This window comes from Cavia porcellus, unplaced genomic scaffold, assembly GCF_034190915.1.
Source record: "Cavia porcellus strain 051 isolate PalLab524CR breed Dunkin Hartley unplaced genomic scaffold, mCavPor4.1 scaffold_15, whole genome shotgun sequence".
NCBI classification, from domain to species: Eukaryota; Metazoa; Chordata; class Mammalia; order Rodentia; family Caviidae; genus Cavia; species Cavia porcellus.
In genome coordinates this window covers 9,642,917-9,658,351 of record NW_026947498.1, presented here as the reverse complement: position 1 = coordinate 9,658,351, position 15,435 = coordinate 9,642,917, and the positions used below count along the sequence as shown (strand labels likewise).

The 15,435-nt window shown below is 53.4% G+C and overlaps 1 protein-coding gene across 1 annotated transcript in view; it reads right to left on the bottom strand.

The window, feature by feature from the left end:
• Dscam (DS cell adhesion molecule) overlaps window positions 1–15,435 on the bottom strand; it is a 549,020-nt gene that overhangs the window by 36,352 nt on the left and 497,233 nt on the right. Inside the window, exons 24-27 of the mRNA XM_063224581.1 lie at window positions 14,871–14,969; window positions 11,838–12,026; window positions 10,485–10,775; window positions 7,243–7,419 (exon numbers count right to left, since the gene is read on the bottom strand). Coding sequence (XP_063080651.1) covers window positions 7,243–7,419; window positions 10,485–10,775; window positions 11,838–12,026; window positions 14,871–14,969 — 756 coding nt within the window. The remainder of the gene's footprint in view (window positions 1–7,242; window positions 7,420–10,484; window positions 10,776–11,837; window positions 12,027–14,870; window positions 14,970–15,435) is intronic.

Genomic DNA, 15,435 nt, shown 5'->3' with positions numbered 1-15,435 from the left:
CGGTCTGAGGGGGAGGACACCGGGCCACACCGTTCAGAGGCTATCAGAACCCAGTCCCACAGAGCGCTGTGAGGAGAGCACGGTGGGTGATTCGTGTCCATACGTGAAGAGTGATAGGGGGAAATGACAGAATGTTCTCAGAGAAGGTGAGACGAGAATCTGAGACAAGTCAGTACAGTTTTTTTGTCAAAATCTTGGAACCATAGAATCTTAAGGGCAATGGAAACTTTTCAAATCACCTTCCTGGGATCCTGCCCGGTGGCTCAGCTCTGAAGGATGCTACCACATGCCTGCCTTGGAGGGGGCTGAGCTGGGGTACCGGGCACTCCTGCGGGTGGCCACTGCTATCCAGCAAGCGCCTGAAGGACTGACCGTCTTACACCTCCCATAGGATCCGGACCTGTTGTTCTCTCTGCAGCTCTGCACCCATCTCGGTTCCAGCCTGCGCCCCTCCGCCAGCCTCTACCGCCCCACCCTCTCTGCTTGCTAACAGGGGGAACACCTGGGTCCCATCTCCCTGAGTCACGCCTGCGCTTCAAACTTCTCAGAGGGTCCTCACTGTGAGTGTGCACCTTAGGCCACCAGGAGCCCTGGGCCAGTCCCACTGTCTCTCCCTGGTGGCCACCGAGCCTCTCTCTGTTTCCTGTGCTTGTGACTCTGCAGAGACCCCGGTGACACTGCTCCCATGAGCTCTGCAGATGCAGCTCCCTCCACACACTGCCTGCACCCAGCAGGCCCTTGGCACCTTGGTTCTCTGGGCTCCCAAGACCTCAGCACCGGCAGCTGACGTGGCCACCCTGAGTGGCTCCCCATTTCCATGGTGACTCTCTGGGTCCCTCCTCTGTTACCACTTGGGTGTAGCCTGGTTGCCAGCAGACAGGAGGCTGCACATAGATTTATGGTGACATGCAACTTCCTTTGCTACTTTTCTTTCCGGCAACTTCCTTTGCCGGAACCCCTGGTGTCCTCTACCTGTCCCCACTGACACCTCCTGGAACCATCTTCCCTGGCTGTCCTCCACCCTGCTGCTGGTCCCCTCGCTTGGTTCCACTTCCTTTCTCCCCAGGTTATATCTGCTAATCTTCCCAACTATCTAGCAAAATTTCTAGATAAAACCTGGCTTGGGAAAGAGCCATGATTTCTTATCATCCTTCTTCAGTGGGGCTGAGCTCGTAGGTCCCTGTTTCTATGTTCCCCTGCCCGGAACTGAGAGCACAGGCCCCTGTGTGCTGCAAGCGAGCCTTCCAGTGGACAGGGAGAGCTGACAAAGACCCTGACTGAACTTTGTCTTCTTCCATCCAGCCTTTCCAAGCCTCCTAAAGTTCACTCTCCTCTCTCGATTTGGCACCCAGCACAGCCACTGCAGGACTGCACCCGACACCTGCAGTTTCAGCCACAGCAGGGATCCCGAATCCTCAGCCCATCTCACGAGGCCTCAGCAGCTTTGCCCCTTCTGGGTACTCACAAGCCAGCATCAGCGAGGCCCACAGTCTCCCGTTTCCATGGAGAGAGACTGTTATCACCTAGCACCTCCAAGGAGCCTGTGCTTAGAGACCATGCACATAGGTCTTAGGGCTCTGTCTGGGAAAATCTGTCTCGAAAAATAAGTGGGTGTCCTTTCAGGTCCCTGCCCAGGGCCTGAGTAAGCTGGGTCCCCTCTCCTGACATTTCTAGTGGTGGTGGGGTAGGGGATCCCTTCTGAACAGCTACACGGGGCTGCTATGACAGCACTGGAATGCTTCCCACTTAGCCCCTATGTCACTGCTCTCTGTCAGCTTCGCAAAAAGGAACACGTTCCCCTCCCTCAGAGATGGCGAGTGCCTGGCTGGCTGGTGGCCACTACCTAGCAGGTTTGGAAGAAACAAAACAGTTTAAACTCAAGAAGACTATTTTGTCAAGTGCTTGAGCGCCCTCTTTTCCTCTCTTTCTCTCCCCCCCTCTCTCTGTCCCGTTCCCTCCCTGTCTTCCTTCTGATCCTGTCGGTTCCCATTCTGGTTGGAACAGCACCTTTCCTAGTGCACACAGAGCCAAGCAGATGCTGAGCACTCTCCCTTCCTCCCGCCATCTGTTCCCCAGGAAACATCCTCCAGACCTTGCTCTTCCGCCCTGGCACAGCTGCAGGCCCCCCCACCCCCTGCCAGTCTCAGTCTCCATTCCACACATTTCTTGCCCTCTGAGATTCTGGCCGGGTGATATCTCTCCTGGAGCCCCTTCTGACTCCCCAGATCCTCCCTTCTTACTCAGGGCGAGGCTGGGAGAGGGCAGGGAGAGCCCAGCCCTGGTGCGGTCTCTGAATGCTTCAAGATGGGCTGGGTGAGAAGAACACTGTTGGGAATAGAAAGAGCAGACCTGTGTCTCCTGAGGGCAGTGTCCCAGGAGTGCGGGCATTGACCCTGGGGGCTGCGGGAAGGTGGGGGACAGCACAGCCAGGTGCATTAGTGAGAAGGCAGTGGAGGTGCTCATCTTAAGGGGAGGGTCCAGGGGTAGTGGACATCAGGCTAAAAAACCAAAAAACAAAACAAAACAAAAAAACCAAAACAACAACAACAACAACAAAAAAAAACCAAGAACTTGTACTGGGCAGCCATAGATTATAAAGCAGCTGTGATACCACATCCATACCCCTCTGATCCAGGCTGCGTTCCTAAGATTCTCAGGCTTACGTTTCCTGCTTGACTGCTCCAAAGTCTATGCAAGTCTCCCAGGAAGATGATGGGATCAGGATTGTAATCTCTGCCCTGTGGTCCTCTGCCCTGTGGAGCCTTTCCACCCTCTGAGTCAAGTCAGCACTGCAGGGGAGCAAGCCACACTGCTGCGAGACGGGCCACTGATCTGCAGGGGGTTGGAAGAGCCACCCTGGGTTGGATCGGGAGGTTTTGAGAATCACAGCCCATGCCTGAAGGTGGCCCACCACTGGGGGCACCTGGCACATGAGGGAGGGCACCACTCAGGCCCAGGCGCTGCAGAGCCTGGGGCGCCCCCTATGTTTCACACCCGGAAGTTTCTTTCCCTAGGAGGACTCACATTCCTGGCCAGTGAGCTTGCTATCCGCCTGACGCTCTAGTTTAGGAAAATAGAATATTTTGTCTATTTTTTATGGGGAAGTTGCTTGTGCACACACCAAAAAAGTACAAAAAGCAAGAAAACAGAAAGCCACTTAGGGCGGCAAATTCGACCTTGCTGTGCTTCCCTCTCGGCTTTTATTTGTACACTCCAGCAGCCCGCTTCCCTGTGAAATGGAAGTGACCTCATAAAGAAACCATGTTCGCCAGGGCTATAAATCTGCTTTTCAGTTTTTATGAGGGCCCAATAGGACCTCCATCACCAGCATGTGCAAATGCCAGCTGGGATAAAACACACAAGAAAGGCTCCTCAAAAGATGCCTGGACCTGAGAACCCCAGGGGCACACAGAAGGGCCACATGCAGCAGGTGGGCCAGGTCCAGGTGGGGTCCACTGCTGCCCTCGGCTGCCCCCGTCTGTCCCCAGCTCCCCCTGTCTGTCCCCAGCTGTGCAGCTGCCCTGGGGTCACCACTGCTGGGGCATTTCCCTGCTCTCGTTTTCCAACACTGAGACTCTTTGCTCCTTAGTTCTGCTGTGACAAGCATGGCACTGGGACAGGATGGCAGTTTTCAGAAGCTAAGGCAGAAAGAAGAGGAGGAGGAGGAGGGGAAAAGGGGGGGAGATACAGAGAAGAAAAAGGAAGGAGAGAGATGGGGGAGCAAAGGATGGAGGGGAGGGGAGCAGGAGAAGAAGCACACACACACCGTGGCATCAAAGAGTTGATAGTGTGGGCTTCTGATGCCATCTTAGCTGGCCTGGCCATCCGTCACCTAAGGCAAGGAAGCCTTAGGGTCCCCAGGTTTTGGTGGCTCCCCACTTCTGGGTGGGCTCCTGGCATTAGTGCTGGGGACATCTTTACTCCAAGTCTACCCAAGTCTAAATGATCCAGGCTCCTGCATGAGCATTTCTGCTTCAGATTCGTGAAGATTGAGTTATTTTTTTGGTTTTTAATAAAAGAGAACATCCCAGTTGATTCGCAGAGCAGAAAGTACAGGAGCACACAGAAAATGAGGGCCTTTCCTGGCAGCCTACCTTTAACCCAGGCCCATGCGGACAATTTCTTAGGAAGTCACCTTCTGGAATTGACCAGTTGGAGAACATAAATTCATTCAAAGGCAAGTTTAAAATAATAACTTCGTTTCCATCAGAGGAGAGAGACAGTGACTATAGCACAGGCTGATTCTGCTCTATAGCTTATGCCAAGTCCTGGCACTCTGGGCCTGGCTCTGCCCCGTGACCTAGGCTTACTGGGGCCAACACGGGCTTGCTCTCCCTCGGGTAACTGTGCCTTAGAAAGGAGGACACTTTTAGCAATCCTGGAGTTGATCACTTGACCTGGGGGTCAAATTTTTATAAGGGCCAGGCTACTGTGAACTCGAGTCCTGACAGTGACACACATTATAACCTTGCATGTCAGAGGGTGCAGAAGTTGGGGGAAACCAGGGCATCATAAAAGCAAAATGTGGTTTCTGAACTCCTGCAGAAGGTTACAGATCTAAAAAGTAGTACTTGTGGACGACTTGAGTTTTAGGAGGTCGCTATGCTCTAAAATTAGTAAAGCGCTCAGAAAGAGAATATAGGTTGGTTGCCCTGCCTGAGTCCCATTTTCTTTCTTTTTAATTTTTTTACATAAACAATGTTCTATTATGCTCATCTAACTAGGTTGCCTGTCAAGCATGCCATGGATGGAAACATTTTAATAGTTTCTAGCAATCAAACATGGACCACACATTGAAACCACCTCACATTGCCCCATGATCAGCAGCATACATTAAGGACCTCCCCGATATTTGTCTTGAACTTGAATTTCCTTGTTCTGGGTTTGGATCCTAAACTGTGTTTGCTTAAGCAGCTTGAACACACCTGTGACAATGTGGACCTCATTGGGGGCAGCAAAACCACGGTGAGGATCTGTGCCTTGCTTGGGTCATCTCTTAACTGGGCAGTTCTCCAGGGGGCTTTGGACATTTAAAAGTTAGGCACCTGTCACCCTCAACTCCCGGTCTGCTGATTCTTTCCCTGAGTGGGTTGGAAAAGTCTGTGTCACCAGTGATCATTTGTGTCACGGATCATTATTTCAGAGGGGCAGGGCTCACAGGCAAAGGTCCATTTCCCAGAAAGGCCCCCTACAGCCTCTATCTCTGCTTTGCTTTTAAGGTAGAGCTTCTCATGGTGACAGACAGATGAGTCTGTCTCTTCTTCTAATCCTGACCCACTGCCACCTGAGTGTCACCTTCTAGAGTTCTGGGATAGGGTTTTAGGGTGCTCTTTTCTCTGCAAGACCTTGCCAAGTTCTTGTGAGCAAACAGAAATGGTTAATAAGAAAACACTGCTAAAAACAAAAAAAGAAGAAAACACTGCTGTGAGTTTTAACAATGCCTCTGGTACATGATGCAGAATCATTGGCGCAGCCCATTAGATGGAATGCACCCTAGGGCGTTCACCTTAAATCTGGGCAGGAGGAAGGGGTATGGAATTGGGCACCCTACCTTCCCTTCCTTACTGCAAATTCCTGAGTCTTTCAGATTCATGATTGGAGCAGTTTTCATTAGGCTCGGACAAAGTGTGAGGGCACAGCCCGATGGCCAGCTGATTTCCCAGCACTTTGCCCTTGGCACATCTCGGGAATGGGCCTTCTTTGCCATGCCAACAGCTCTCTTCCTCTGGGTTGCCTCTGCCTTTTATTCCCCAGCACAGAGCAGACAAAAATGACTAACCCCAGGGGGTGAAAGCCATGTCTGGTATGGTGTCTCACTTTCTGCACAAGGCACAACTATAAAATGCTAGTGTCCAGCAGGAGAGGCCAGCAGGAAGGGGGCTGTCCCAGGATGGTCCCTGGACACCACCCTCCTAAGGCAGGCACTGAGTTACAGGGACCCCTGGACAAGGGAGACGAGGACAGCGGGGGTCTCCCATCGGCTGACCTATGCATGCATCAGTGTGGTCATAGCTCTGGTGGGGAAAGGCAAGGTGAGGCGCTTGGATTCTAAGCAGAACAGCAAAAATAACACAGTAGCCTAGAGGGCAGGCACCAGCACTAGGAGCAGGCAAGTGGAGAGCCTCACAAAGTGCAGAGGGCAGCAGGAGGCACGGCCCAGCAGTTAACCCATCTGCTGTAGAACTCCGGGCTTCACCACAGATCTCCTGGGAGGCCATTGAGGATCAGTGTTGAGAAGTGTGGACAGTCCCCAGCTTCTAAACACACTGTTTGACAGTGTTTCGTAAATGTCAGGGTGTGGTTTGGGGGTGCCTCGGAGGTGTTCTGAGGAGAGTGCCGGGAGGCTGCATGGTGCCCTGCACAGCCCGGGTGTGAAATGCAATTACTCTAAGGCACACACTTTACCAAAAAGATGTCTTGATTAGCGCCCAGATGGAGCGGGATACAGGAGCCCCTTTCCGTAATCGCACTACTCTGGAAGGCTGAGGCAGGAGGACCACAGGTTAGGGTCCTGCCTGGGCAACTTATCAATATCCCGTCTCAAAATAACAAACACAAGGGCTGGGTATGTAGCTTTGGGTAGGACGCTCCCGGTACCGCCAGCTCTGCCAGGACTTTTATATATAGACATATTAGACTTTGGCACACAGAGTGTTACAGCTGAAAGCGCTCCTGTCCTCATACTGTACAGCAAGGGTCAATAAGGGCTGCTGGCCAGTGCGGAGGACAGCCCCTCACACAGGGTGACACAGAGTGGGTGCTGCGGTGACGGTCACTGCCTTGCTGTCTGTCTTTGCATTTCTTATGGTGAAAGCCTTACGCTGGCCTTCAGTGCCGACTTCCGACCTGGGCCAGTGAGTGTCTTCTGCCCCACCATGCTTCCCTCTACCATAACCCCCCCCCCCCATTTCTGTTTCCAGGGGATAAAATAATTCTCCTTGCCAGAGCAAACCTGATAGCACTTTTCAAAGAAAGCCATGGTTGGTGGCGTTGCTGAAATCATCGAAAATTAAAGAGCGGGGTGGGGGGGGGTGGCACGGGCTGGGAAACCATGAGAAGCTAATTTTCTTTGTGCGCCGAGGACTCGGACCCTGGCGCTGGTGACGGCTCGGCTTCGGCTTGACGCTTACACCGAGCCAGGACACCAGCACTGCTTCTCCCCTAGGGCTCTGCAGCAGCACAACGGGCTCCGAGGTGAGGGGCGCCCCTTGTGGGTTCGTGCCCAGCTGGGGCTGTACCTACCTCTCAGCCTCTTGAGCCTCTGCTCCCGCCGCCGCCGCCGCACCACCAGCAGGAGCGCGAAGAGCAGGAGCACGCCCACCAGGATGCAGGAGATGGTCACCAGCATCTTGAGCCCTTCATTGGTTGCCAGCCCCTCGTCACTTTGGACAACTGACTTAATGAGTGGAGGAATTGTACCTGTAAGCAGGGCCACGGTGTTAGATGCTATTGATGGAGGCGGTGTGGCGGAGGTTTAGGGATGGAGGGTTACAAAGGTCACCTGTGTGATCCCAGGGCGTCCACGGAGATGGCATGGGAGGAGGTCTTCCTAGCTCCTCGATAGCTGACCTGTGCACTCTGGGTCCCCTCCCCTGCCCAGACTCCCAAACCACAGCTCTGCAGAAGACATCCTCCTGTGCCCTGCTGCTGGAGGGCACCCATGCGTTTACCTGAGACTAAGTGGCCCTCACTGTCACAATGGGGCAGCGACTTGAAAAACTGCACCCCCAAGGAGGAGCCAGGGACTTGGCAGGTAAACAGGAAACGGTCTGCAGGGAGACCGACCAGACACACTGCTTTTAAAGGAGCCTGGATGTCTCCTTCAGTTACTCCCTTGCTTTGCATGACAGGTGTGAGACCAAGCCTAGGTTTCACTCCCATTTTGGGGACCTAAGAGCTAGAGAAAACTTTTCCAAAGGGGACTCATCTGGGTCTGTAAAGCAGCCACTTACTGTTAAACTGCGCTATGTGATTCAGATGATTTAGAATTACAAGGCAACACTGAGGTAAAATGAACTGCGAGCTATTTTAAGCTGCTTTCTACCGAGGGGCTGAACACAATGGGTGAGAGACGTGAACAGACACCGGCTTTTGTGGGGCGCAGAGCTCGCCATCCCCGATTATGTAAGGTGCTCAAGCCTGCTGTCTTTTACGTGTAAGAAAAGGGCCAGAAGTCAGCGCTTTAGGGAAAATAGTGCAAAAATAATAAATTTCTCCCTGAGCAAAAATGGCCTTTATGCTGCGTTTAGTAAGTAGAGCAGGAATAATAGGATCCCTCGCCCTCTAAGATCTTTCCTAGAGCAGGAAGAGAGCTCTCCCCGCTTCATGGCAGTTTTGGCCGAAAACCCAAGACTCCAAATGCTCAGCAAGCAAGGAGGTGGGCGAGGGTGCTCGGGAGGCTGCGCTGGTTTGCAAAGCAAGACGAGACAAGGACAGACAGGAACATTTGGCAAAAGAATGGAGAGAGGAAGAGTCGGAGAAGGAATTGGGGGAGTCGGAACCCTAGCCAGTCTGAGCGTACGGCTAATTATCAATGTTTGTTTTCCCAAAATGAAAAAAAAAAGCTTCAGGCAGATTGTGACAAGAAATTGTAGCTATATATCTGCGAGATTGGTTTGCAGAAGTCTGTTGTTTTTCTCAAGGAAAAAGAAATATGCCCTCACATCTTGGTGGAATGAAACTATTTAGGGATTCAGAAAATTAAATGCAGCTCAGAAGATGCTTCTGTAGTTTGCGATCCTGGATGAAGCAGAGCCACGCACCACGTATTAGACACATTTGGAAGACACTTTTACAACCTGCTGGGCGCTGTGCAAGTCACATCACAGCTTCAGATCCTCGGCTTGAGTAGCTTCCAATTCAGCGATCAGCTGTGAGTGCGTCTCTAATGTGTGCGTGTCAACCCCACTCCCTGCCTGGTCCCTGCATGTCACGTGGAGCTGCCATGGGCCCCACAGTCACTGTCACCAATCAGGGCTCTGTAGTGAGACACACTCTCACCTGTGAGTGTGTGTGTGAATCCCTCAGCCCTGAGTGTGTGATCGGTGTCCCAGGCCATGTCCCAGAAGAATGGACTCACGCTAGAGGAGAAGCCTGGCCATAAACGATGCTCTGCCTGCGGTAATGCATTGTGACAAGGACACCTTGAAGTGCAGTCAATTGCAGCTGAGGGGTCAGAGAGCGGAGGGAGGAAGCCCCGAAGGAGCATGGGCTGTGGAGGGTGGTGGCTACTGCTGGGCTGTCCTGGAGCCCTGAGATGGAGCTGACTGTAGGCGGGAGTCCAAGCTGGCATGGCCAGAGCTCCCTGCTGTGACTCTTCCGGGAAAGCCAGGGGAGCATCTCTGCGTGTGCAGGCCTCACGCCTGGGGAAGCAGTGTATCAGGCAGAATGCATGGAGGGCTGGGGCTGCAGCCTGCAGTTGGGTCGTGTGATCTGGCCGTGCCAGGGCTGTGAGGGGCTGGGCCAGAGCCGCACATTCCCTGTGGACTGCTGGGCTTTGCCTAGAGACGAGAGCGCCTCCTCCCGGGGTTGCTATTTGCAGAGAAACACTGCAAAGCTGGCACTGGCATTGGAGCTGAAAGGTCTCTATTGAGTGGGATACTCGCTTTTGTACTGCCCTGGGCTGGGCCTTCTCAGATAGCGATAAATGGTCCTTGACACTACAGAAGGGGCAAGAATTTAGCTAGTTTATTTTTGGTTAAGAAGATGTAAAGCGATAGCTCATCTAATTTTAACGACACACATGGAAGCTGTGTGTGTGCTCAGTGTACTCATCTGCAGTGTGTGTGCACACACTATGTGTGTGCATGGTGTATGTGCATGGCGTGTGTTGTGCACCTGGTATGCGTGCATGCACAATCTGTGTGCACATGGTATGTGTGTGCAATGTGAGTCTGCATGGTGTCTGTGCATGGTATGTGTGTGCAGTGTGTGTGGTATGCATGCATGGTGGGTGTACATGCATGGTACGTATGTGCACAGTGTATGTGTGCAGTGTGCACGTGCACAGCATGTGTGTGTATACTGGTCATGTGGACGTCCTTATTCCGTTCCCCTCAGCTCCCTTGTTTCTGCTCAGAAACTCACACAAGCCAGTCCACCATGGAAACTACTCGCACATGCAGTTTACGGGCTTCATGAGGCAGAGAAAGTTGTCATGTGGGTTGGGATGGGGTGACAGGAGGGGTGGAGACAACAAAAGCGAGGTTAGCTCACACCTGACATAAGCACAGCACACAGGGTGGATTCCCACAGCCCCGAGCGCAGTCTCCCATGCACGGGGCTCCCGGGGTACCCACCTCAGCCTCAGGGCCACGAACGTGGCCACCTGGGCATAATGAACTAGGGTGCCACAGAGAACCAGCTGGTGGGCCCCAGACCTGACGGGCTCTGCAGGCACAGGGTGGCCAGGAGGGGTGTTCAGGCAGGGGTGGGCACACGTGACACCCCCGCTCCCGATGAGAAGTGGGCACCCTGGAGCTTACTGCCATCGTAGTTGAGCGTGGCGAAGGTGGCCTGCTTCTCCGCGCAGCCCGCGCTGTTGCAGACGCGCATCTGCAGCTCGTACCAGGTGGCCTCCTGCAGATCATACAGGATGTAGGACTTGGACAGCGAGGTCCGGTGGGCAGTGGTCCAGACCGTCGTCCCAAAGGGCCTGTACTCGAGCGTGAAGGAGGTGATGGGGCAGCCACCGTCATTCCAGCCAATCAGATTGAGCCTCACACGCGTGCTGTTGATGCTGGCGAACAGCTCCTGCTCTTTGGAGAACTGGGGCTCTGCGGAGAAGCCCTCGGAGGTGAGCTTGGGTGTGGGGTGGAAACATCTGCCCTACACTGTGTCCACCCCACACTTCACGCGCTGCCCTTGAGCCTTTCTCTCGGCTCAACCTGGAAACTCAGGCCAAGCCAGTGACACGGGTCACTTGCAAACGTCCATTCTTAATACAGGTTTTGGGGCCAGTGGATTTTCTCCAGTCCCCAGCACAGACCCCAGCACAGGTGAGGGGTCCTGCCCTGCCCAGAGTCTCAGAGCTTCTGAGGAAAAAGCCAAGTTCATGCATGATATCATGCACTGTGCTGGGCTGACCCGGGTTCATTTCACGGGCAAGGACCTTACTCAGGCGCAGACAACATCTGGGGAGCAGGTACATGCAGCACCTGCTACCCAAACACCCGGGCTCTGGGGCTGCATGGCCACAGCCCTGCCTCAGGCACCCTCGTCTTCTGAACCCAGAATGCAAACGCTGGGCTCAACTGCCACTGCTCGCCCTCCTCTCACCTGAGTCCACCCCACCGCCAGACAAGTCTCAAGGAGACCTGTGAAGACCTGACCGCAGCCTGCAGAGCCTCAGTCTGTCTCTTCCAGCTGCACACTACTCCTCTGAGCTTCCCTTCCCTCAGACCTGGCTCCCCAAAGGTCTGCGCTGTGGATTTCAGAACCCTGACTCATGGCAAAATGTGTACAGTGCGGCCTGGTCAGGTGAAGCCTGAGAAGGGGGACTGGGAGATGCTGTGGGGGCTCTAGATTGATCTAGGAATGGGGTTGGAGAGGGAGAAGCTGACCCCAAAGGAGCAGCGAGGACACACCCCACATCCCATGGCACTTCATCAGCATCAATGCCCTTGATTGCTACATGACACTCTTCTCTTTCACTGGAACTGAAATCATAAGCCGAGGAAACCAGGGTGCTCTCCAAATCAGGAATCAGCTGTCTCTCTTACGCCACAACACTGCTGAACTCTTTTTGTGATCAACAAAAACCAAACTTGCAAGCAAACATACACCCGCCTCTCCCTGAAGACAGCCAGGGATCTAGAGGTGACAGGAGGCACGTGTACCTTTTCCTAAGGTCTTCGCTTCTATGATCTCACTGATGCGCCCGGGGCCCACTCCGTTCTGGGCGGTGAGAGTGAACTTGTACCAGGTCCCGCACTTCAGATTCTCCAGGCGGTAGGAGCGCTCACTGGGGCTGATCGGGAAGCTGCCCCACTGCTCGCTGTTGTCCTCGGAATACTGCAGAATGTACCCTACGGGAAAGCATATGGCCTGTGAGCACACTTCATAGTCTGTTGGAGTTTGGTGCAGGTCGAGGCTTCCCAGGTCTGGGCCTCGGGAAGGGAACGCTAATGCTTCGTGATTCCAGGAGTCTGACCCTGGGAGAGGTGCTGTGCTGGCTGAGGCACAAAGTCCGTCACCCACCCCAGACATTCAGTGTGGCTGCGTAAAGGGGTGAAGGCATGCCCATCTCCTACTGCCCTTTAATGCCACCCTGGCCAGCAGGGGACAAACACTGAAGAGCTAAGAATCTGGCCCCTGGAGCTGATGTCCGAAGCCCTGGGCAGAGGCAGAGGTGAAGCTGAGTTATTCTGGAGCCCCCCTAGGCCTGGGAAAGAGCTGTGCTGTCCAGGGGAATGAGAAGGGCATAGTGGCCTCCCCGTCCCCCGGGTTCTCTGCCTGGTGGGGTTTGTCTCCCCATCTGGGGCCATTCCAACCTGGCTTCTCTTTAGTTTGAAAACCATTCACTCCTGCAGTTGTCCACTCTTCACGCAACTTCTGCAACAGCTGACCACACCTGCCCATTTCTCGGCACTGACCCAAGCCTTTCACTCCTCTGGCTTCACACAACCCCATGGAATAATGTCACCCTTCCCCAGGACCCGTGAAGACACTGAGACCCAGAGAGCTCGGGTGCTGCGTCCCAGGAAGCCACAGGCCTGAGTCACACCTGTCAGGTCCTGTGGTCACTGAAGTTTTTTCTATTGCCTCTTTTACCCATGTCGCCTCCAACCACGTTTCTGGGGGCAAATGTGTCCTCTCCACTCTGTGCCTGTCTCTCCTAAATGTTCACAGCCATGCACCTGGGAAGAGGTCGCCGGGTACTTGGGGTCCTGGCCCCTGCTGAGAGACCCCCCACTCCGATGCCTCCCCCTGCCCCATCTGGGTCCATCTTTGCAGTCGTTCTCCTAGGCCCATTTGCTCTCCCTGTGCTGCTACTCTGAGCTCCCCCACTGCTGTGGCCCTACTGTGCCAACCTCCACCTCAGCCAACTGTATGTCTGAGGTTGGTTTCCCCCAGCTTCCACTTCGGGGAACTCTGTCCCTAAAATGGGCTCGTGTGCCTCCCTGTGCCCTCCTGCAGTCATCAGTGTCCTCACCACCACTGGCACAGTGCACCTGACCCAGGACACCTCCCTGCCAGTAGCTTTGCCCCTGCCACATCTCAGTTCCCGCAGGGACTCTTCATCCATAATCCTGCCTGTGCTCGCATCCTTCTGTTCCCTGCCTCAAAGTTTATTTTTTATTATATAAATAAATGCATGTATTTTTTTTTAATAAATTCAGTGCTGGGGACTAAAGCCAGGTCCTTTATACTGAGCTGTATCCCGGTCCTTCATCAATAAATATATATATTTTTTGGTACCAGGGATCGAACTCACATTTGCCAGGCAGGTACTTACACTGCTGAGCTAAATTCCTGACCATTATTTTTTATCTTGAGACAAAGTCTTGTTAGGTTGCTAAATTGCCCAGGCTGGGCTAGAACTTGCAATCCTCCTGCCTCAGTCGCCCAGATGGCTGAGATGAGAGGCGTGTGCCGCTGTGCTCACTTAAAGTTTATTTTTTTGTGGTCTGCAGCCTCCACACCCACTTGTTCTAAGAAGGTTCTGCAGCCTGCTGAGAGCCCCCGGTGGCCCATGTCAGCAAGGCGCCCTGCGCTCCTTGCTGCTTCCTCACCCATCCACCCTTCCAGCTTCAGGCACCTGCAATCACAGCTGTTCCCAGCTGCCCAGCGCCACTTGAGAAAGTCACTCAGCTCTACTGATCATGACCCTGTAATTTACACTGCTTATCTGCAGATGGGTCCTCGCTGCTGCCTGGAGACTTTATTCATCCACTAACGACGCCCTGTGTGCTGCAGCTGCTGCAGATCTGTCCCACACTCCTCAAGCCCACAGCAGGGCCTCACCTCTAATCACCCAGTTATTTTAAAAGAGGAGCGCCACCTTTTTCTTTCCTACAGAAAGGAATGGAGAAGGAAAAGCAGCAGCTGCTCCCGAGCCGCATCAGTGGGGCGGTGGTGAATGTCTGACTCGGGTAACTTGGAGAGAAAGGACAGCAGCCCTGGCTGGGCACTTAGGGCTTCCGAGGGGTGTGGCTGCTGCCCCAGGCCCATAGAGCTGCTTTGCTCCCCCCTGAATGGGCCTCTCTGCCCCGCTTCTGTTCAGCCCTTTTCCTCAGTTTCCTGAGTCTAAGCCCTGGCCTTTCTTGCTTGCTCTAGGAACACTTAGGTCCTTCACTCCAGTGTGCCTTCAGTCTCTTCCTCTGGACACCTCCGGTCCCTTCTCCCGAGACAGCTCAGCATGACCCTGCTGCCCTCGGGACTGTGGTGACCATGCTGGCTCAGCCCTCTAGGGTGAGCCTGGCATGATTTTCTGTTACGTGTCAAAAGCGGAGCCCTCATGCAAATAAGTTGTTTTCCATCTAAACTCTATGTCCTTTTTCTCTTCTGACTTTATAAGGCAGAAGAGTAACCATGGTTACGGAGAGGCGTGATATATCACTTCGGCAAACTGAAGTTACCGCATCCAGAGTCTCAGGGGAAAGACTACAGTTCCCCCTCCCCTCGCTTCCATTTGTTAATGTTTCCCTCAGTCTGCATGCTCCAGGCAAGGGTGGGGTGAAAATCTCTGGACAAATGATTTGAGTTTCAACAAATATGAGAAAAAAATACGTATGATTTCTTGCTCGGGAGAATTAGTGGCAGGCTGCGTTTTGGGGGAGAACACACCAACGCCTGGCAGTTATCTGATACGATGTGGCGCCGAGCCACCCAGGGCCAGCGCGGTAACCCAGGGTAGAGGACATCCTTACCTCGGATGGAGCTGCCTCCATTGTCCCCCGGGAGCCAGGAGAGTGTGATGGAGGAGGATGTGGTTTTGGATACAGTGAGTCGGGGCTGATCTGGTGGAACTAGATAGGAACAGTGTTTAGAAAACAAGAATTAGTTTTTCACATGTTTAATCCTCTGTAACGGTCTTTACTGAATCATTCTTAACAGCCATGTATTAAAGAAGTGCGTTAGGTTGCCAAAATATGCAATTCACTTCTGTCAAAATGTCTGTTTCCTTGATAGCCTGGGCCAGAGAGATAGAGCAGAGGGAAGCTATTAGTTAAGGAAAATGCAGCCCCTTCTCCTTGGATTTATCCCGAGCGCATTTCCCTGCCAGTCCTTGGATTTCTGAGCTTCCATCACGAATTGAAATCTTCAAGCTCCCTGCGGAGGCAGGCGTTGCTTCACCCTGAATTTGAGCCACGAAATTCATGAAAAAGATAAATGATGTCTTCTTAGCTATTCTGCTTTTCTCAGGGGCAGGGGGAGAAGTAGCTAATGCAAAGAAGAATTTCACAAATTATCACTTTTTAAGCTACTGGCCTA